General features: G+C 41.4%; 1 protein-coding gene across 1 annotated transcript in view; it reads right to left on the bottom strand.

The window, feature by feature from the left end:
• LOC138096769 (hydrocephalus-inducing protein homolog) overlaps positions 1 to 10,265 on the bottom strand; it is a 116,748-nt gene extending 106,483 nt beyond the window's left edge. The window contains 5 exon segments of the mRNA XM_068993041.1: positions 2,156 to 2,365; positions 2,611 to 2,730; positions 4,606 to 4,687; positions 5,382 to 5,489; positions 10,255 to 10,265. Coding sequence (XP_068849142.1) covers positions 2,156 to 2,365; positions 2,611 to 2,730; positions 4,606 to 4,687; positions 5,382 to 5,489; positions 10,255 to 10,265 — 531 coding nt within the window.
• Positions 10,266 to 23,143: the final 12,878 nt, after the last annotated feature.

Raw genomic sequence — 23,143 nt, 5'->3', positions numbered from 1 at the left:
ACTGTAGCCCGCCAGGCTGCTCTGTCCATGGGATTCTCCAGGCAAGAATACTGGAGCAGGTTACCGTGCCCTCCTCCAGGGGGCAGATGTGGGCCAATCCACATTTTAGTATCACAGCCAGGTGCCTCCTGGGTGGGAGGCGCACTGGACCCTGGAGTCTGGCTCTGGTCCTGGGTCTTCTAGCAACTAAGTTAGTTTAGTACAGCTGTAGGGTAACCTCCTTAGACCTCTGTCTCTTCACCACAAGGAATTCATATTAGAGGATCTTAAAGTAAGCGTTTTTACATTAAGAAGATTTGGATAAGATTTCAGTTCAGAATTTTCTAGAGTGAATGTTTCTATTTTTACAGAGAGACATGGGAGTAATAGGCCAGACATGTTTTTTTTTCCCCCTGAGGTTTTGCTAACACAATCCAAAAGGTCCAATAATCATAAACTGAAGCCACTTAAGGGGCTCTTAGAATAAACTAGGGCAAGAACTAGCTGGTTCAAAGGAAGTACTCTGAGCTGAGCCAGAGCCAATTGCCCAGAAGACCTTGGAGATAAGGAGGGAAAGAGAATTCTATTTAGTCAACATGATACCCAAAGTTTCAATAGGTGTTGGGTGAATTTGATTTTTAGCACAGTCTTTAACTTATTAATATACATATACACATGCAATTCAGTAATAATACATGCAGTGGCTATATAATGGGGAGTCTAATCCCCATTAAAATTTGGTAGGAGATACAGTATCTGAGTATATAATACTAATTCTAATTGGGAAGAGAAGCTTTACAGACATAGAATTGACAATTATTCCAAAGCAAGATTTAGAAAGTACATTATATTATTGTATTATGGCAAAGACTATACTTAAGTATAGCCACGAGAATGTAGTATAGGAGGAAGGTAACAGAGGGATGGAGCTGAGCTGGGTCTTACAGTCGGTGTGAGTTTGGACTTGGCAGAGTGGAGGATGAAAGGGATAATACAACAGGAAAGATGGAGGCAGGAAGGGCTGGGGTGCCTTAGGGCTAGCGGGTAAACCAGTCTGACTATAAATGAAGAAATGGTTTACAATGGGAAATCATGAGAAATGAAGTTCAATATGTAGGGAGCATCAGTTACTAGAGGGACTTAGGATACCCTTACCCCGGTGGAGGAACCTGGCTCTGATCCACAGTGACTCATGATTGAATGCATTCTCTGATCCAGGCACAGTACTGACCGGACACTAAAGAAACCATAACCACGTGGTGAATCAGGAATTGCTACCCCATTCCCATTTTATAGGTGAGGGATGCTGAGACTTTGAGAGGTTAGGTGACAGTCACAGTCAGTAGGAAGTAAAAGTAAGAGAATCTCCCAATTCTTCTGACCACAAAACAATGTTTTCTTCTCTATGCTGCTTTTCCAAATGCCACTGGGGTTAACTGTTCAGGGATTGATGGCATGAAAATGTAATCTGGGGGAAATCTATCTGACAGTGATATTTAGATGGGTTCTAGGTAGAAACCAGGAATGCGCTGTAATCCCTTGTCTCCATGGGTCCGTGGACCAGCAGCGTCGACATCACCTGGGAGCTTGTTAGAAATGCAGAGTCTCAGGCTCCATCATGGACCTACTGAATCAGAATTTGCCCTTGAACAGGACTCCAGGTGATTCGTATACACATCATAGTCTGAGTAGTAATTTAGGCATAGCTTGATGAGATCCTGGAGTGTGATAACTGCATTGGTGATGGGAAAGGAAAATCAGCTCAAAAGAATTACGCTTGATGAAGGAACAAACCCTGGAGGGTGTAAGGATGTGGGGAGGCGAGGGACAGAGTGCAGTGGAAAATTCCACAGAGGTCGTAAACTCAAGGGGCTGAGAAAGGAGGAGTCTTACTGAAAGAAATAGCCTGGAATGGGCTTTTGGATTGAGAATAAAGATACAAATTTTAGGGTCTAAGATGCAGAATTTGAGGATACAATAAGAAAAGCAAGTGAAAATGTCTGGCACGTGGTTGGCAGTAGAAGGATGATCAGGGTTAGGAAGCAGATTAGGGATCAAGGACAGGGGTGATGGTGAGACTATGAAGACTGCAGGTTCCAGGAGAGATGAGAGCACAAGGACTTTGACCAATATTGAAGGCAAACCCAGAAAATCTCCTCCCGATGGCTGGCAATACCTGTAATCCATAGTTAATATCCTTGGTGTCAAAGGAGTAGTTGACCAGGGAGGCCTCTCCCCTCAGTATGACCTCATAGGTGGGGCCTCCTTCCACTTCGCACAGAGCCTTAGCCTGTGCAATGATGTCACAGTGTCCATAGAAGGTGAATGATATCTGGTGGCTACTGTGTGGCTGCAGCACTCCATAGAGGGGCAAAATATCAAACACCTGCAGAGAAAGCCAATCCACAGAAGGTCTGCAAAGGGTAGGCCAAAGTTCAGCCAACCTACAGACTGATTCCTCACTTTACCTTGCTTGATTCTATGACAGGCGACTAACTCAGCACTCTGAAAATATGTGATGATAAGGCAGTGATGGTGCTTGGGAAATTTTCAGTTTCTAACTTGGGGGCAGGTGCTCAGTAAGAAGAGTTAATATCAGATGACTTTAGGGCCCATGAGGTGTTAACTTACTTCTTCTACTCCAATGGAAAACATTTCATCCCGCTCAAAGCTCCACGGGGATTCCTGAAACTCCCTGTGGCTCTGGTTCACGTCTATTCTTTCTGTTTCAGCAGAGTTCATTTTCAATCCCTAGGGATTCGAGGTGTGAGGAAAAACGTGTAAGCATTCATAATTTGTCATCAATGTGCTCCTACACAGAAAAATGAAGTAGGTTGCATATATTTTACAAATAGCACCTTTCCCTTCCCACCCGCCCCCCTGCCCCCCATCCCGAGATAACTGGGCAAGTGTCCAAGAGGCATGTACAAGGATGTTTACTTCAGTGTTATTTGTAATAGCAAAACTCTGGAAGTAAACTAAATGCCTATCACTAGGCAGGTAGGGGGGTTGCTTTAAGTGAAGTGTGTGTGGTACCTCTATCTGCGGAGGATGATGCATTGTGCATTTGTGGACCAAGGATGACATGCATTACTGATATCATCAGTTAAAAAGCAGTTCCATTTACGTAATATTTAGTTCAGCTCAGTCACTCAGTCGTGTCCAACTCTTTGAGACCTCATGGACTGCAGCATGCCAGGCTTCCCTGTCCATCACCAACTCCCAGAGCTTACTCAAGCTCATTCCATCGAGCTAGTGATGCCATTCAACCATTTCATCTTATATGTGTGATATTACAGATGCCTATGTATCACACCTGCAACTGTGAGTGTGTATAAATTAACTCAGATTTTCACATGCAAATAGAGATATCTGGGAAGGTAAATGCTAAAATTTTTCTATGAATGGTGGGGTTTTGAAAATTTTTGCTTTCATTTTTCTATATTCTTAAATTTTCTATGACATCTTAAAAACACATAGAAAGGTTAAAAGATCAAAATACAAATCAATCATTAGGTTATTCTGTAGATTTATATATATGTGTGTGTGTGCATAGTGTGAGTATATACAAATACATTTATATTCTGATTTTTCAGTTAACATTATAGCATGACTGACACCTTCCCATATGACTAAATATTCTTTACAAGTGTAATTTAAAATACTTTGAAAAACAGAACATGTAGTATTTTTACTTAATGTTATCAGGGATTGCTCCAAATCAGTAAAAAGAAAAAAGTTCTCATTTTCTAAAAAAAAGGACTTCAATATATTCAAACAGTCTCTCATTGGGAGAATTGTTTCCAATTTTTCTTCCTTTTTCCAATAAAGCTGCTATGTACAAGGATAGTTATGTGTCATTATGTAAACCTAAAAGTATATGTGTAGAATAGTACTGTAGTAGAGAAACTGTGTATTTTAAATTTTGATGTGCTCAGTCGCTAAGTGATGTCCGACTTTTTGCAACCCCATGGTATATCCCGCCAGGCTTCTCCGTCCATGGGATTTTCCAGGTGAAAATACTGGAGTGGGCTGCCATTTCCTTGTCCATTAAATTTTGATACATCTGCAAAACTGCCTGTCATAAAGCCTCCACTAATTCACACCCCTGCCTACAAAGTGTGAAAATACTTTCTTCCCCCCACTCTGCCACTATAGAGACAAATCCTATTTTAAAAGGTTGCAGATCATCATGGACACAAAGCAATTTATTTTCTCAATTTTTTTTTGCTATTTCTAAAGTGTTTTAATATACGTCTATGTACATACAATACACATATTGTACTGTATATTGTAATAATCATTCCTGATTATTTCCTTAGGCCATCGTTCTAGAAGGAGAATTTAAGAGTATGAATTTATAAACTCTCTTGCTCTTTTTTCTTTCTTTCTTTTTTTTTTTTTTTTTACCATGTAAGACAGTTCTCCTTTTGTAGCCTCTGTCTGGGGGCTGGGAAGAATGCATGATGGCCAAGGTCAGGGGTAACTGGCTTTTCTGTTACAGAGAAAATCTATGTGCTGAGGTGTCTGGGTTGTCACTGAGGTGATGGTTCTGTGGGTGTTTGGTTGAGAAGTGACCCGGGAAAAGATTCATAGCCCACTCACCCCAGAGAAAGGAAACCGTACCTCTGAGATGGCCAGGGCGGGCACTTGTGCTTTTTTGTTTTCTCTTTCTTCAGATCCAACATCTTCATCCACAACAATAGTCCTAGGGAGTTTAATGAAATGTGGAGAATCACTCATTCAGCCACCATCACAACGCAGTCTTCAGCTGCATGATGGCCCTGTCTTCCTCTCTCGTCTGCTGCACCCCAAATAAGTGAGGTTCTCCCTCAAGAGACACTTTTCTCAAGCTGGTCAGTGCTCTGTTACTCCCTGTCCCCAAACACGCAGGCTACGGCATCCAACTGGCCAATTTCCCAGAGGCCCTAACCCTTCTTTCCTGGCCTATGGAGCCCTTATCTGACTTACAGAAGTTCTCAAAGGCTCAGGCAACCCTTCAGACAATTTGGATGTGCCCCTGAGTGCTCAGTGTTAAGCTTCATCGTTTACTGGAACATTTTTACTGTGAGACTACCAGGTTTGACCAATTGTCACATCCTTCTCTGCCTTCTAAATAAACTTGACCTGACCCTGGCTGCAGACCTTGGGCAGATGGAGAAGGCAATGTGACAGGGAGGGCTCAGTCCCTCGGGAATCAGGCGGCTACACTCTCTGAGAGCAGAGATGATTTTTAACTCTGGATCCCAGATGCCCAGCAAAGGACTGACACAGAGGAGGCACTCATTCAACTGCTGGAAGAATAAATGAAGGGTATGAAGAATGAGTTTGAGAATAGAATTCAGTGTAGAGAAAAGAACGCTATTTAAAGAAACACATTGCGGCTTTGAGTTTGCACTTACTTGACAAAATCACTTAGGTCGATCTCGGGGGACTCTACTGCTGGGACCGCAGCCGAGCTGACAGATGCCAGGGTTACTGGGGTGGACTCCCCCTGGGACAGCGCAAACCTACGAAAACATAGGGTGGATGGGGGAACACAGTCCCATCAGCTGTTGCAGGTCAATGCCTGGTGGGCTCTTTCTTGGAGGCCAAACTCTAACTCCTAGACCAGGTAGGTTGAGACGGGACTGCCCCACTCCTCTCTTCGACTGACCTTCCTCACTTCATAACTGAGGTTTCACTTTCTCCAAAAGTTTGCTGATCAGCCCCTTCCAGTATGGGTCAAGTGTCTTTTCCTTGAGAACCTGTGGCCCCCGGACTTCCCCTGACACACTGTCTCCCCGTTCCTGCTAGACTGTGAGCTCGCTGGGGACTTGTATCTAATACGCCCTCTAACACAGTGCGTGGCCTGCAGGGGCATGCAGGCACAGCTAGGAATTAATGAGTCACTTGGGCTCCTGCTCCCAGCTTAGCAGAAAGCAGGGAAAAGTTGTAACACACACACTCTCAGGTCCTGTTAATGAGGGATTAGCCCTTGTGGGACTCTGCCTCCCATCATGCTTGCTCTGGGTGGCTTGACTGCCTCACCCTGGTCCTGGCCTGGCCAGTTTGCTTTGTCACCACTCAAGTTCTCAGAGCCTCCAAGGGCCAAGGGGGAAAGCGGGTGGCTGCACCAGCTGGTACTAAAGGCCTAATGTCCAGGTCTTATGTTCAGTTTTCACAGAATGGACCTCATAAAGGCCAAAGTGGTGGGGTCACCCCCATTCTTACTGTTTTCCCAGGGTGTAGGGGCTTTTTTAAGGATACCTCCCCTCTCCCATCTCAGGCCCCTGATATTAATTTCAACCCAATTTCACTTAGATATTCATTCTGACCCCATGTGCTGTCTACTTTTTCTCAAGAGGTTCAGGAGAAATGTTATCTGTTTTATGAAGCTCCTACTACTTCCCATCTTCCTCTGAAGTTTCACAGCATTTCACGTGCACATTTTTTAGGATACTGTCCACTTCACCTGAGTGCCATTTCCTAAACTTCAGATGTTCCACTGCCCTCCAAATTCATGATTTCTGCCTTGTTGAGTATCACCTAATAAATCCATTTTATTGAGGTATAGCTAACATTCACAATGCACTCACTTTAAACATACAGTTTCATGAATTTTTGCATATATATATATACACACACACCTTCCCAGTATAATCATTACCATATTAATGTACACAGCACTTAAAACGTTCTTCATCTTAAGAAGTTCCCTTGTGCCTCTGCCCAGTCAACCCCCAACCCTGGCTCCAGATGAACACTCATCAGCTTTCTACCACTGTAGATTAAGCTGTGCCTACAGTTTCATGTAAGTGAAATCCTAAATATGTACTCTTTTGTGTCTGACTTCTTCTGCTCAGCATAGTGGTTTTGAGAATCATCTATACTGTAGCAAGGGGCAGTAGTCTCTTCTTTTTCATCACTGAGCAGTATTCCACAGTATGTGTGATGACCAGAGTGTTTATCCATCATCTTGTTGATAAGATTCCTTGGCTTTTTCCAGCTTTTAATACTATAAATAAAGTTGCTAAGAACAAATGAGTACATGTCTTTCTGTGGACATTATGTTTTCATTCCTCTCAGGTAAATTCCAAGAAAGGGAACTGCTGAGTTGTATGGTATATGTATGTTTAAAATTATAGGAACGTGCCCATTTTCCAAGGTGATTTTACATCAATTTACATTACCACCCACAGTGATGAGAGTTCTGGTTAACCCACATCTTCACCCATACTTGGTATTCAGTATTTTAAATTGTAACTATTCAAATGAGTATGAAGTGAAGGCACATTGTGGTATTAATCAGTAGGCTTATTTTCAAGGAAAACCTTGTATCATTACAGCAAATTAAAAACTAGTTTTATCTACCACATTGAGAAAAATCAGCATGATGGGAAAAACTAATGTCATTACTTTCTTGCCTGGTGAAGCCTTGAGCTGACTCCCGCTTGCCTTTTTCAAGAAGAGAGACCAGTTCAGTTTCCTCTTGGGGAAACTGGGCCAGCACCACCCGAGCACTGTGAGCTCTTGGAGGGCAGGGTTCAAGGTCTTTCCTCTTCACCACTCACAAAGCCCAGGGTCTTAGACACAGGGCATGAGCTCAATACAGGTCTGACTGGATGGATGGATGGATGGTTGAACAAGAACAGGTAGGCAGCATGCAGGGTAATTTGGCTCTTCTGCACCTCCACCTCCACCCCCATCCCCATCCAGGATGGCCTCCTAAGAGCGTGGAAAAGCTCTTTTCATCTGCCACAGGTTTCCATTTGGCTCCTTTCAGGTCAGGTGTCTCTGGCTGACATTATCTTGGGCTGAAATCATACCATTCTAGGCAAAGGACAGAGGGACTGGGTGGTGGGAGGCTCATTAGACTCCGGAACCTCATCCTTGGATAAATTCTGATTCTTCCAGTCTCAGTAGGGCCCAGGAGTTAGATGTTTAATGTCTTCCCAGTTTGATTCTAATGTAGAGCCAAATTTAGGACCCATCGTGGGTAGGAAAGGCCAGAGGACAGTGAAGGGCTGGAGCTGATAATTAATGTGGGGCTGTCACTCAGCCTAACCAGCTCGGGACAGTGAAGACCAGCAGAGGGTGATTCGGAGCATTTATTAAATCACCCCAGGGCAGAAGACTCTCTGGGGAGACTCTGCAGGTCCCTGCCCCACATAACAGCATTCTCATCCAAAATTTGCACCCCCCTGGGATGTGGTTTGGATGGGGGAGAAAAGCATATGGGAATATCTGAAAAGTAAAAATACAAAGCTGTAGAGTGTCTGCAGACCTGAGGGAAAACAACACCTCAGCTGACAATGCTACCTGGAAATCGCGGAAGCAAGAGGTCTTTTGGAAACAAACAAAGGAGACTAGTAAAGCTGCCCCACTGCTAACAGGCAGCAGACAGAGAAAGCTTCATCATAATGAAGGCTTTAACTTATCATTAAAGTGGAAAACCTGCTTCAAAGAATTGAAATAGAATGTTGGGAGAGTTTTTTGGATCAAATTTCATTTTGCTCTCAGGAACAGATGATTACGTTCCTGTTATGCTGACCCAAACAGGATTAGATTCAGTTATTTTTAAAAGAGAATGCGTGGCAAACAAGGAAAATCAATACTGCTCCAGTTGCAGAGCTGCCCATATCAGGATTGCCGAAGGAGCCAGCAAAGAAACCCTCCCCTCAGCTGTGACAGGGCTGTGTGAATGTCAGACACACTGTCCATCAGCCACGCTGGTCTGGGCTCAGCGATTTCCCTTTTCATATATTATTTTCAATTCATGTGCAAGTTACGATCGATGCAATCTTTTGTGTTACAAATTAAAAGAAGTCCACCTCTCTTCTTTCCTGGTCTCCCTTCACCGGATGCAGTGTTCCATCCAAACAAAACCCCAAAGGACGGGCTGGTGTTTCAGGTAATGCTGTGTATGGTGGTTTAGACCACATTTGGAGATGGAATGGTGTACGTTGCACAGCCACTGAAGTCTCTGCGGTGTAGACAAGGTCTTGAAAAAGAGGGGTACCCTTGTAGTAGACAGTGACTTTTAATTTGCCGATTCATTGAAACTTGGATTCTGGGAGCATCCATATAAGAGGGTGAAAATGGCCACTGGCTGGATAAAAAGGTCCTGCAGGTATGTTTTGTTTGGCTTGTGTTTAATATTTTTTGAAGTTACTGACAGCAGCAGAGGCTGATGGTGCGCAGGCTAGGTGCGCTAGGATGACGCACCCACCCCTGGGGGCTGTGGGTGCTGGTCACACCTTCCTCTGCAGCACTGCCCTGGCTCAGTGGGAGCTGCTTCACCTGTCCTGAGCTGCCGAGGAGGTGATGCTTTTCATCCCCTCCAGTCTCAACTATGCAGTTGTGTCCCACCTCAGCACGGGTGGCCAGTGGGAACCTGCCTTCTGGGCCACAGTGGAGGGCTAAGACAAGCTGTCTTCCCTGTGTGCATGTCTGCAGTCCGCCTCTCCCACTCATGTGGCAGAGTGAGTGCCGATGGGGAAGGTGCTGAGCAAGTCCCATCTGTTTCGTCTGTCATTTGCTTCCCAATGTGGAAAGATCAGCAAGTGTAAGACCACAAAGCCGGGCAATAAATATGGAAACATGGCTGAGGCTTTGTGTTTGTGCTCAGAGAGGCTCCGAAATTTGCCTACTTTTAATGTGATTTAAAGTGATGATTATAATCTGCTCCCTTTAGAAGCAGGAATGGGGGGGGGTGCCTATCTAATCTAGGGCAGTTTGTGAGGTGCAGTGTTGGAGGAAGGGCAGGAAGGAGGGAAAGAGAGAGAGTGGTTTAAGAAACTGAGAGAAGCGTAGGTCAGATAGCTGAGAGGAAGAATGGGAATGTAAAAAACTACCTGATAAGATCTAACAAGTAAAGATGTATGGTTTGCTTAATGTAGCACAGATTATAAATTAAAGCAATGGAAATAGGAAGTATAATTGTAGGAGAAAACACCTCGACAATGAAATCAATCTTGTCGAACAGCACACATTCACAACCTTGAGTTGCTGGAACTCCAACTGGACCTCCAAACCGTGCTAGGAGCACTGATGGGACACCAGTGACTGCTGTGGGTCATTTTCTCATTTTGTTTTCAAAATAAGGGGAGGGTGGGGAGCAGAAGGCTTGACCCTGAAGGGCCTTGTAAGTCTCACTAAGGAGCTGACTTTATCCTCAGGAAAATGGGGAGTCTTCTAAAACATTTTAAATGGGGAAGTGAAACGATCAGTAAGTTCATCTGGGCTGTAGAAAGGGGCAGGGATTTGAAGGGAACAGCCCTAGCACGACCAAACCTGTGAACCATGCCGTAAACCGTGATGGAAAATATAACCCAGTGGGATGTTCTCTGTATTTATATGATTTTTTTTTTTTTTTCACAAAATAAGAATCAGGAAGCCCACACAGAAAACAGTGTTAGACATTTAGACCAAAGACAATGGCGGCCTTGGTCAAGGAGGTGGAGGTGGAGACGGAGATGGAGCGGGACGCAGGTTAGGAGGTGGGATGGCAGGACCATGGCCCTGGGGCGAGGAGCTCATCCTGCAGACCGCAGCCCAAGGCCCAGCCCCACTGCTGCCGCCTCCCCAGCCTGTCCACGAGCAAGGCTGAGTGGCTGGCTAGATAGAGGGGCTGGAAATAGGAGAACAGCGGAGGAGGCCGGAGGGGCCGGACTACAGTCACCTCTGTTCCCCTCACATTTGGCAACCTTCCCTGCCCAATACCGAGAGGAAGAGGCACGTGAAGAGGCAAGTCAAGCAGCAGGAGGACGAGCACCTCTCCCGCGGCTGCGGCTGCTATCCCCGCTCTCCTGTCATGCGTGCCTCCACTGTGGCAGCCCTGACTCCCAGCTCATTGCTGCTCTAGTCTCCATCACTGTCATCACCATCATCTGCTTCCATCTGGCACCTGCACACTTTCTCACGTGGAAAGCAGCCTGCCTGAGCCCTTTGTTATGTCCCAGAATGCTTCCAACTGGCCTACCTGTTCTAAGGTGGAAGCTGGGGAGACGCAACGGAACAGCTGAGACCTCAGGTTACTCATACTGTGCTTTTAAAGGTTCTCGAGAGGAGCTGCTGCTTCCAGAACAGTGGATCTCCCTGCAGCTATCCACCAAATCACCCGTGGTTCTTTAAGAACAACTTGCCTGCCCAAAACTGTAAGAAATAAATGTCTGTTGTTTTAAGCCACCCAGTCTGCGGTAGTTGTTTTAGCAGCCCGAATGGACTAAGACAAGCCCTAAAAAGGAACTGTAGCCAACAATTAGCACCTCTTACTCTCTCTCAACTATTATATTAAGCACTTTCTAAGGCCTGCCCATGTTTTATTTGCTCAGTTGTGTCTGACTGTTTGGAACCCCATGAACTTAAGCCCACCAGACTCCTCTGTCCATGGAATTCTCCAGTCAAGAATACTGGAGTGGGTAGCCATTCCCTTCTCCAGGGGATCTTCCTGACCCAGGTGGCTCAGGTGATAAAGAATCTTCCTGAAATGCAGGAGATTTGGGTTTGATCCCTGGGTTGGGAAGATCCCCTGGAGAAGGGAATGGCTATCCACTCCAGAATTCTTGCCTAGAGAAGTCCATGGACAGAGAAACTTGGTGGGCTACAGTCCATGGGATGGCAATGAGTCAGACATGACTGAATGACTAATACTTTCACTTTCTTTTCAAGGGGTACCTAGTTAAATTCTCACAACAGGTTGATGAGGTAGGTATGATGATGGTCTTTAGTCTTCAGATGACAAAACTCCGAGAGTAAGTCAGTGACTGAGCTAAGTCAGCCTGGCTCCAAAGCTGATGCTCTTCACACTTCACTGGACAGCAGGAGAAGGCTCCTCCTTGGTTACTTCATGCCAGGCCATGCCCAAGGCAGTGACTCATAAAGTAGGCTTTTTTTTTTTCATTGTAAAATTGGAATCTACCACATAAGGAACGTACTGTGCATTGTCTAAAAGCTTTCTCTGGAAGAGGAGGGACCCATTCTGACTGTATCTAAATATGGAAAGCAAGATACAGTTGACCCTGCCCCTGAAGTGACTTCCTACAGTTTTGCTGGAAGGTAAGAGTAGAGGGGTGTGCCCAGAGTCTACCTTGAAGCTCTCCAGAGGGATTTCTGTGATAAATGACCACTTCTATAAAAGCTCCAGAAGGTGTCTCCACTGCTACATGCTGCCGAACAGGTAGGCTGTGAAATCTCCTTTACAATCAGCTTCAGAAATGTCTCCGAAACAGGACAGCTTTTAAAGTCAATTTCTTCTTTTAAAAAATTTTAAGTTTTTTATTTTGTATTAGGGTATAGCCAATTAACAACACTGTGATAGTTTAAGGTGAACAACAAAATATACATGTATCCCTTCTCCCCTAAACTCTCCTTCTGTCCAGGTTGCCATATAACATTGAACACAGTTCCTTGTGATCTGATTTATCCACGTTTGTATTAATTAAGATTTCCCAACTCCCCCAAAGCTAGCTATATCTACTAAGGGCCAGACATTCAAAAATGGTCAATTTCTTTAATGTCTGGCTCTTAGTAGATATAGCTAGCTTTGGGGGAGTTGGGAAATCTTAATTAATACAAACGTGGATAAATCAGATCACTGTATGAAGCAAGCAGATGTCATCCTAACCCAGGTTCAGATGTGCACCTATAACTTTCCACTGATTCCTTTAGAAGCCAGGCTAGTTCACACTGAATGTCTAAAAGCCTGATGCCCTCCACTGAATTTGAGACACTGAGAAGATGCCTTAAAAAGAATGAATCTAAAATAAGGCAACTAGAATTCTTCTATAATAACATAAAAACAGTACTAGAAGTTTCAAAACACTTGAAATGAAAAGGCAGCCCAATTCATTTCCCTATGGGGTAATGTATCTCAGGAAATTGGACTAAATTAAACTGCAAACAGAAGCAGACTGGATGATTCCTCACATGGTGATCACTTTTAAGTTAAATACGAAGAGTGAAAAGTCGCCCTTTTCTTGGACTGGAGTCACTTGCAGGCTGACTACAAAGGCAGGAAATTATTTCTGGAAGCTCAGACTTGAAACATGGTGTGAAACCCTCCCATTAATCCCAGAGGCAAATTTGATCCCCTGTTTTTAGCTGGCCCATCCTAGCAGGAGAGGAGATTCTAGATAAATGGGCTGTGGGAGGCCTGGGGGGCTTCCAGGGGCATCAGCATGGAGGATAAGCAGGACGGCTGGGGGCTGGCCTCACGTTGTTCTCTTTCATCAGGGGCTTCAGATTTACCAATGGTGTTGTATTTATGATGAGGGTAGTAAGATGTAAGTGTTGAATTCATTATTATTCTTAAGCTATGTGCATGTGTTATACATGCTTTTGCCTACAGGATGTAATTTCACAAGAAAACAAGAGTGAATGCCAAGGAACATTGTGGAGTGAGAAAGGGCTTCAACTGGGTTGGAAATCATTACTGACCTAGAGAGGCAGTTTCAGTTAAGCGATGGGCGAAGAGCCAGCTTAAATCGAACCAGGGAGTGAAAGGTGTGACTAGTGTACTGTTTTCCTCTGGCTCCTCATACAGAGATGGTGGTTGACACAAGAGGATTAAGAGGAGGGCTTTTCAAGCTGTGGAGCCCTTGTGCTGAGGGCAGAAAGCTAGAGGCCAAAAATCTCTCTCTCTGGTAAGAGAGAGATTACTGATGGAGAGAAGCACAGATGGAAAGTCTGGCCTTGAAAAGCAACAGATGTCGGGAGAAGGAAATGAGATGATGAAAGCGGTAGCCTGAAGAAAAGCAATATGTGGTGTGGGCTAGAGGGAAGCAAGCTGTCTAGCAGTGTGGTGGGAACCTGGAAGGAGGGATGCCTGAGTAAGAGGGTGGCTGGGAGCTAAAAGGAAGGACCGATCCAGGAAACACTTTTGAGGAAAAACTGATGGCACGTACTGACCAACTGGGCTGAGGACAGAAGCAGAACCAAAGAAAGATGGTACAAAACCAGATTGGCATAGCCTTGGGAATGTTCAGGATCAATGCTCAGTGAGTGACATGTTGCTTTCCAAAGTAATTGTGTTGGTTTACACGCCTATTATCAACACATGTGCTTCTAACCTCCACACCCTCAACAACATTCAGTACGGTCATACTGCATTTAATATGGTGGGTGTGCAATGGTGCCCAGCTGTTGTTTTAATTTCCATTTTCAAGATTACTAATAAGATGGAACATCTTTTGATATGCTTAGTGGCCATTCAGATCTCTTCTGTGAAATAACTGTTCATTTCCTCCCTTTTAAAATTGAATTACATGTTTTTTCCTTCAAAGGCATGCTTTATGTATTATGTACTCTAATAATTTAAAGGTAATGTGTATGCCAAAACCTTTTTCAGTTTGTAACTTGTCTTTCATTCTCTTCTATGGTGTAAAAAGGAATAAAAGTTCTCAAATTTAAGGCAGAAACCATGAAAAGTTTCTTTAAGGTTCTGTGCTTTTTGTTATCTTGTTTAAGAAATTCCCCTTTATTCAGAGATCATCAAGGCATCATCCCACATTTTTTTCATATTTAAAGTTCAGACTTTTATGTCTTTAACCCATATGGAATTAGCTTTTTGAATAGTGGGAGTTTAGGGATGCATTTAGACTTTTTTTCCTCCATAGATAGTGGATTATCCCTAGATTATTCACTGAATATACCATTCCTTCTCCTTTGTTTTATGATTTCAACTTATGCTGGGAGCCAGCATGGGAGATCCTACCCAGGACAAGGTCATGCAGAAAGGCCTCATGGGCAAGGCGAGTCAGGTCTCAAGGGGTCCTCTGTCTGAGCATCTACCCCGAAACCAAAATCTGTCTGTTTACTGTCTGCTATACTATAATCTTCTGACACTACCACCTTTCTCTGGAAAAAGTTAACTTAGAGCTCCAACAGTCTCCTGCATATAAAAAGAATGTCTCGGTTTAAACCCCTTTGATGGGTTTCTGACTTATCTGACCGGTCTGCCTGGACTTTTACAACTTTTGGATTGTTTACAGCCCCCAACCATGAGAGGCACGAAGCTTAAAACATCTTAAAGATATAGAGCCTTTTAGAGCTAAGAATTAGTTTGGTGAAGGGTTCCATTGTTGAGTTAATGTTTGCCGCCAGGCCTCCATATCCTTTATCTTTTAGGCACCTGGGAGGATATTAATCAATGTAATCGGGATGCAGAAATAGGAATATAGTAGTTTTGATGTTAGCAACACTAGACTTCTGAGTTAATTAATTTTTTCTTTGTTATAAATCACTGTACTCCTTTTTCTTTGTTATAAATTGTTGTGTCCTTGCTATGTAAGAATGTAACTTTATTTAGTGCTTTCTGAGAGTGGCACCAGACTTTGGGAAGAACAACACTATTACCCTTATCAGAAAAGGGCTGTAAAATGCTAATTGGCCTTCTGGCCAGAAGATGATGTAAATCACCTAAGACTTGTGTATACAACTAGGTATGCAGAGAGAAAGCCTGGCCTCGATAAGAGTCAGGGCTGTTGACACTGCATAATTTTATATTATCCATTGATCTCTATGTATAAGAAAAGGTATAAAAAGCCTTTATGAACAATAAAGGATGGACCAGTTTCTCAGACCAGCTTCTCGAACTGGTTTCTTGGAAATCTGGCTCCCCCCGTGTCTAATCTCTCTCTTTCTCTCTTTCTCCCTCTCCCTCCCTCTCCTTTTCAGGCTGAATTCCCATCTGGAGTGGGGAGGCTCACCATGTCTACTTACTTGTCCTGGCTTCTAAGACCCACGAGAGAGGGAGCCTAAGACGGGGCACCCTCCGCTATTCAAACAGGTGCCGGTGGCCTAACGTAGATGGGGCAAACCTCTTGTCTTGAGGTTTTATTAGTTTTCCACGTAAACCAAGTTATTCAGCCTCTTTTCTCCACTAATTTTCCTACTACACTATTCTTTCCTAATCTCTCTTTTATATTTCTAAATAAGTAAGTTTTTCCTCGCTATGCCGTCCCCCCTTGGAATTACCCTGGATCCACCGGGGCTGGACCCTGGCAAACTTAGTTATGTTTCCATACATTTATGGGTTTGTTTCTGGACTCTATTGTGTTCTTTAGTCCATTTGCCTATCTGTGCACCAATACCACACTATTAAAATCACTATATTTTCATACTAATGTGTCATCCAGTAGAGAAAGACCTCCCACTTTGGAGGGACTTGACTAATCTTGCCTTTTGCTCTTGCATACATATTAATATTTTAGAATCAACCTGTTGGAATTTTGATTATAAGTGCATTGAAACTATAATTTTGGGGAGAAATATAACATCTTTAACAAACTGAGTCTTTTAAAGCAAAGATCATAGTATGTCTCACCTTGTATTTATGTCTTTGAAAATGAGTTTTAATAAAATTATTTTATATAGAGAGATATTTGCAATTTTTGTTAACTTTATTCCTACATTTAAAAATTTGCATTCTCTTTTTTATTTGCTGCTGGTACACAGAAATGCATTTGGCTTTTATAACTCATACCCATCCATCATCCTCACTAAATTCTTTTCCTAACTCTAATAATCTGCTATGGATTATTTTGAGTTTTTTATATAAGTAATCATAACATGGCAGTTTCATTTCTTTCTTTCCAAATCTAGCCCCTTTTGTTTATTTTTGTATCTTCTTGCACAGGCCAGGCTCTTTAGTAAATTACTGAATAGAAATGCAACTTTGTCTTGTTTGTGATATTAAAGGAAATAATTTTAACATATTATTGTTTTTCAAGTTCTCCTTGATTGAGTTGAGGAATTTTCCCATGAACAGTTGTTTAGCTTTATTAAATGGTTTTTCTTTAATCTATTGAAAGGACCATATTTCTTTAAAATAGTAAAGTGATGAATGTTTAGATTTTTCATATCTTGACTCAACCTTGCATTCCTGGAATAAGCCCAACTTGGTCATGATAGGCCATCTTTTTATCCTCCTGGATTCAATTTGCCAACATTTTGGTGGATTTTTACATTCACATTTTTAAATTAATGAGTGATAATGACATGAAATATTTATGTCTCTGATCTGGCCTAATTTGTTTTGGCTACTTTAGTTTCAAAAAATGACAAGTAATATTTTCTCTTTTATTTCTCAAGAGTTATGTAAGTTTGTGAGTTGTATAAACAAAGGAAGCCATCAACAAAATGAAAAGACGTACTAAATGGAAGAAAAAATACTTGCAAATGATATCACCAATAAGGGGTTAATACCCAAAATATATAAACAGCTCATACAACTCAACATCAGAAAAACAAACAATTTGATTTAAAAATGGGCAGACTACCTGAATAGACATTTTTCCAAAGAGGACATGCAGATGTCCAATAGGCACATGAAGAAATGTTCAACATCATTAATTATCAGAGAAATGCAAATTTTTGAAACTATAATGAGCTATCACTGCACACCTATCAGAAGAGTTATAGAAAGGAACATAAATAACAAATGCTGGAAAGGATGTGAAGAAAAGGGAATCCTCAAATACTATTGATGGAAACATAAGTTGATGCAGTCACTGTAAAAAACAGTATGGAGGTTTCTCAAGAAACTAAAAATAGAATTATAGTATGACCTGCTAATTCCATTCCTAGGTATATATCGGAAAAAACCCCAAAACATGAATTTGAAAAGATACATGTACCTCAGTGTTCATAGCATCATTATTTACAACTGCCAAGATACAGAAGCAACCTAAGTGTCGATTAACAAATGAAGGGATAAAGATGTGGTGTGTGTGTGTGTGTGTGTGTGTGTGTGTGTATAATGGAATACTTCTCAGCCATAAAAGAAGGAAATTTTTCCATTTCCAACAACATGGATGGATAACAACATTATTCTAACTGAAATAAGTCACACAGAGAAAGACAAATACTATATGATATCTTATTTGAGGAATCTAAAAAATACAACAAACATGAATATAACAAAAAAGAAACAGAGTCACAGACAAAGAGAACAAAACAGTGGTTATGGGTGGGGAGAGGGAAGATGGGATGGACAATATTGGGACAGGGAAGTAAAAGTTAGAAACTATTATGTATAAAATAAACTACAAGGACATACTGTATAACATAGAAAACATAGCTAATATTTTATAATAACTATTAGTGGAGCATAACCTTTAAAATTGTGAATCACTATATTATAAACCTGTAATTTATACAATATTATACATCAACTGTACTTCAATAAAAAATAAGTAATATAGAAAATAATTTGTGTAAGTTTGGAATTATTTGTTCCTTGAATGCTTAGAAAAACTTGCTTTTGTCTATCAAGACTAGTGTTTTATTATAGAAAAGCTTGAAACTATTCAATTCCGCAATGATTAAAAGACCATTTGGATTTCTTTTTTTTAATATAAATTTATTTATTTTAATTGGAGGTTAATTACTTTACAATATTGTATTGGTTTTGCCATACATCAACATGAATCCACCACAGGTATACATGTGTTCCCCATCCTGAACCCCCCTCCCACCTCCCTCCCCGTACCATCCCTCTGAGTTGTCCCAGTGCACCAGCCCCAAGCAGCCAGTATCATGCATTGAACCTGGACTGGCGATTCGTTTCATATATGATATTATACATGTTTCAATGCCATTCTCCCAAATCATCCCATCCTCTCCCTCTCCCACAGAGTCCAAAAGATTGTTCTAAACATCTGTGTCTCTTTTGCTGTCTCGCATACAGGATTATCATTACCATCTTTCTAAATTCCATATATATGCGTTAGTATACTGTATCGGTGTTTTTCTTTCTGGCTTACTTCACTCTGTATAATAGGCTCCAGTTTCATCCACCTCATTAGAACTGATCCAAATGTATTCTTTTTAATGGCTGAGTAATACTCCACTGTGTATATGTACCACAGCTTTCTTATCCATTCATCTGCTGATGGACATCTAGGTTGCTTCCATGTCCTGGCTATTATAAACAGTGCTGTGATGAACACTGGGGTACACGTGTCTCTTTCAATTCTGGTTTCCTTGGTGTGTTTGCCCAGCAGTGGGATTGCTGGGTCATAAGGCAGTTCTATTTCCAGTTTTTTAAGGAATCTCCATACTGTTCTCCATCGTGGCTGTACTAGTTTGCATTCCCACCAACAGTGTAAGAGGGTTCCCTTTTCTCTACACCCTCTCCAGCATTTATTGCTTGTAGACTTTTGGATTGCAGCCATTCTGACTGGCGTGAAATGGTGGATTTCTTTTTTTTAAGTTAGTTTTCAAAAGTTATATTTTTCTAGAAATTTATCCATTTTATCTAAATTTTCAAAATTTTCCATAAAGTTACTCATGAAAATTTCAGCTTTTTAATATCTGCTACAGTTGTAGTTATGTCACTTGTGTATTCCCAGCAATAGTTGTGTCTTTTTTTTTTTTTTTTGGTTAGTCTTGTTTGAATCTATCCATTTTATTGATAGTCTCTTCAAATAGCCAACTCCTGGCTTTGTTGATTCTATGTATTTTATTTAATTTTCTCTTTCATTAGTTTCTGGTCATACATTAAGTGTTTCCTTCTGTCTATTCTCTCTGACTTTATTTATTATCTGTTTACCCAACTTCTAAAGGTGTAAATGTTCAACTTAATTTCCAGCCTCCCTTCTTTTGTAACATAAGCATCTAAAGTAGAGTTTGTCAATGGAAGCACTATCAATATTTTGAATAGATAATTCTTTGTTGCTGGGGGCTGTCCTGTGTATTCAAAAATGCTGAGCAGCATGCCTGGTCTGTCCCCACAGAATGGGTGAAAATATTTGCAAACAAAGTGACTGACTGACAAGGGATTAATTGCCAAAATATACAAACAGCTCATGCAGTTCTACATCAAAAAAACAAACAACCTAATCAAAAATGGGGAGGAGATCTAAATAGACATTTCTCCAAAGAAGATATACAGATGGCCAAAAAGCATATGAAACAATTTTCAACATCACTAATTATCACTAGAAATGCAAATCAAAAGTACGAGGTATAACCTTACACGAGTCAAAATGTCCATCATCAAAAAAATCTACAAACGGTAAGTGCTGAAGAGGGTGTGGAGAAAAAGCGACCCTCCTACACTGTTTGTGGGAATGTAACCTGGTACAACTGCTATAGAGAACAGTATGGAGAACTACCATATGATTCAACAGTCTCACTCCCAGGCATATATATCTGAATAAAACCATACTTCAAAAAGATACATGCACCCCAATGCTCACTGCTGCACTATTTACAGTAGCTGAGACATGGAAGTTACCTACATGTCCATCAACAGAGGAACAGACAAAGACGATGTGCTACATACATGTAATGGAATATTCACTCAGTCACAAAAGAACAAAGTAATGCCATTCGTAGCAAAATGGATGCATCTAGAGATGATCACACTAAAGACAGCAAAAGATAAATACCATATGATATCACTCATATGGGGAATCTAAGTTTTAAAATGATACTAATAAACTTATTTATAAAACAAACAAGACTTACAGATACTGAAAACCAAAGGGGAAGCATGGGGAGGTCGGGGGACAAATCAGAAGTTCGGGATTAACATACATATACTACTATATAATGGAGAAGGAAATGGCAACCCACTCCAGTCTTCTTGCCTGGAAAATCCCATGGACAGAGGAGCCTGGCAGGCTATAGTCCATGGCGTCACAAGAGTTGGACATGACTTAGGGACTAAACCACCAACCACCACTACTATATAAAAGATAGATAACCAACAAGGACCTACTGTATAGCCATAAGAAAGTCTACTCAAATTCTGTGAGAGGATGAAAAAGAATGAATATATGTATACACATAACTGAATCATCTGAAACTAACACAACATTGTAAATCAACTATAATCCAATAAAAAAAATTTTACACTTTAGCTTTTATTACCACTATTTTTTTTTTCCAATCTCATTCAATCTCTTGTTCTTGTTTATTAACTAAATTGTGTCTGACTCTTTGTGACCCCATGGACTATAGCCCACTAGGCACCTCTGACCATGGGGTTTTCCTGGCAAGAATACTGGAGTGGGTTGTGATTTCCTTCTCCAGAGGCTCTTCCCAACCCAGGGATCAAACCCACATCTTCTGCATTGCAGGTGGATTCTTTACCGCTGAGCTGCCAGGGAAGCCCGTCATTCAATCTAAGTATTTAGTAAATTTCATTGTGGTTTTTTTCATCCCAAATTATTCAGAAGTGTCTAAGCCTATGTACTTGTAAATATCTATTTGTTATCGATTTATAACATATTGATTTAAGCCCTCAGTTCAGTTCAGCTCAGTTGCTCAGTTGTGTCCGGCTCTTTGCGACCCCATGAATCACAGCAGGCCAGGCCTCTCTGTCCATCACCAACTCCCGGAGTTCACTCAGATTCATGTCCATCGAGTCAGTGATACCATCCAGCCATCTCATCCTCTGTCGTCCCCTTCTCCTCCTGCCCCCAATCCCTCTCAGCATCAGGGTCTTTTCCAATGAGTCAACTCTTTGCATGAGGTGGCCAAAGTACTGGAGTTTCAGCTTTAGCATCATTCCTTCCAAAGAAATCCCAGGGCCGATCTCCTTCAGAATGGACTGGTTGGATCTCCTTGCAGTCCAAGGGACTCAAGAGTCTTCTCCAGCACCACAGTTCAAAAGCATCAATTCTTCAGTGCTCAGCCTTCTTCAATATGGTAATTTTTTACAAATGTTCGATAGGGCTGGACGAGTTTTTTCTTAGTGGTATGTTCAACATGTATCAATTATATTGAGCCTGTTAATTGTGTTCAAGTTGTCTGTAAGCAGAGTTGTCTAACAAAACTTTCTGCAGTGATGAAATGTTGTCTATCTTTGGTATTAAATACAATAACCACTAACCCACATGTGGTTATCAGCACTTAAAATGTGGCGAGTGTGACTAAGGAGCTGCATTTTTAATTAAAATTTTTTTAATTTAAATAGCTACATGAGCTTTGGTGGCTACTCCATGGGGCAATGCAAACTATATAGTCTTGCTGATTTTCTGTCTGCTTGAGAGGGTGTTATTAAAGACAGTGGATTTGTCTACTTCTACTTGTGGTCCTCTGAGTATCTGCTTTAAGTATTTTGAAGTTATGTTTTGAGACATGGGGAGTTTAGATTTATTACATCTTTCTGGTGAATTGAAGTTTTAAAAAATGACCTAGTAACTTTCTTGATCTCTAGCAATGCTTTTTTTTTTTTGTTTTAAAGTCTATTTTTACAGTTGCCAGGGCGGGAGTGGGGGGAAGCAGGGAGGAGGGGAGGGATACACTGGGATATTGGGATTGGCATATACACACTGCTGGTGCTGCTGCTAAGTCACTTCAGTCGTGTCCGACTCTGTGTGACCCCATAGACGGCAGCCCACCGGGCTCCCCCGTCCCTGGGATTCTCCAGGCAAGAACACTGGAGTGGGTTGCCATTAGAAAAGAGATAACTAATAAGGACCTATTTTATAGCACAGGGAACTCTACTCAATACTCTGTAATGACCTATATGGGAAAAGAATCTGAAGTTTTCAAGAGTGGATATATGTATGTGTATAACTGATTCACTTTGCTGTGCAACAGAAGCAACATTGTAAGCCAACTATTCACCAACGAAAATTTAAAAAATGATAATACAAAATTAAGAATATTTTAACTGACGTGTCATAGGTTTGTCAGAACTCCCCCTCAAGATATGCCTGTTTTATCTTTTCCCATCCTTTTACATTACCATGGCCTTATTTTTCAGACATCTCTTTTTAAAATAATTGTGAGTAAAATCCAGAAGCATGGCCATTTTCTTAGCTAGTTTAATTTACATTGATTTCAATTATTGATACATTTGGATTTATCATTTTATTTTGTAATTTAAAAAAATTTTCTCTGGATCTTCTCCATGTCGCCCCTTCTCCTAATTTTTAAATTTATCTTTGGATTGACTGTAATTGTCCCCTTTACTTTTTCCCTCTTCTGGAACAATTCAAAGACCTAAACTCTTTGATTTCTCCTCTTTCATAGTGAACAGTATTTCAGTCCTATATTGATATGATATTTATCCCCCAGATTTTACATTACTATTATCATTTTATGGAGTTAATGGAGTTAAAGTTTGCCCATAATGTACCATTTTCTTAGTTCAGAAATCTTTCTTGAATCTTAGACATTATATCAGATAATTTTCCTTCTTTCTTAAGTATACCCATAAAAGTGT

The sequence above is a fragment of the Capricornis sumatraensis genome, chromosome 20 (assembly GCF_032405125.1).
Source record: "Capricornis sumatraensis isolate serow.1 chromosome 20, serow.2, whole genome shotgun sequence".
In the NCBI taxonomy this organism is placed as follows: Eukaryota; Metazoa; Chordata; class Mammalia; order Artiodactyla; family Bovidae; genus Capricornis; species Capricornis sumatraensis.
This window is presented reverse-complemented; position numbering and strand designations above follow the sequence as displayed.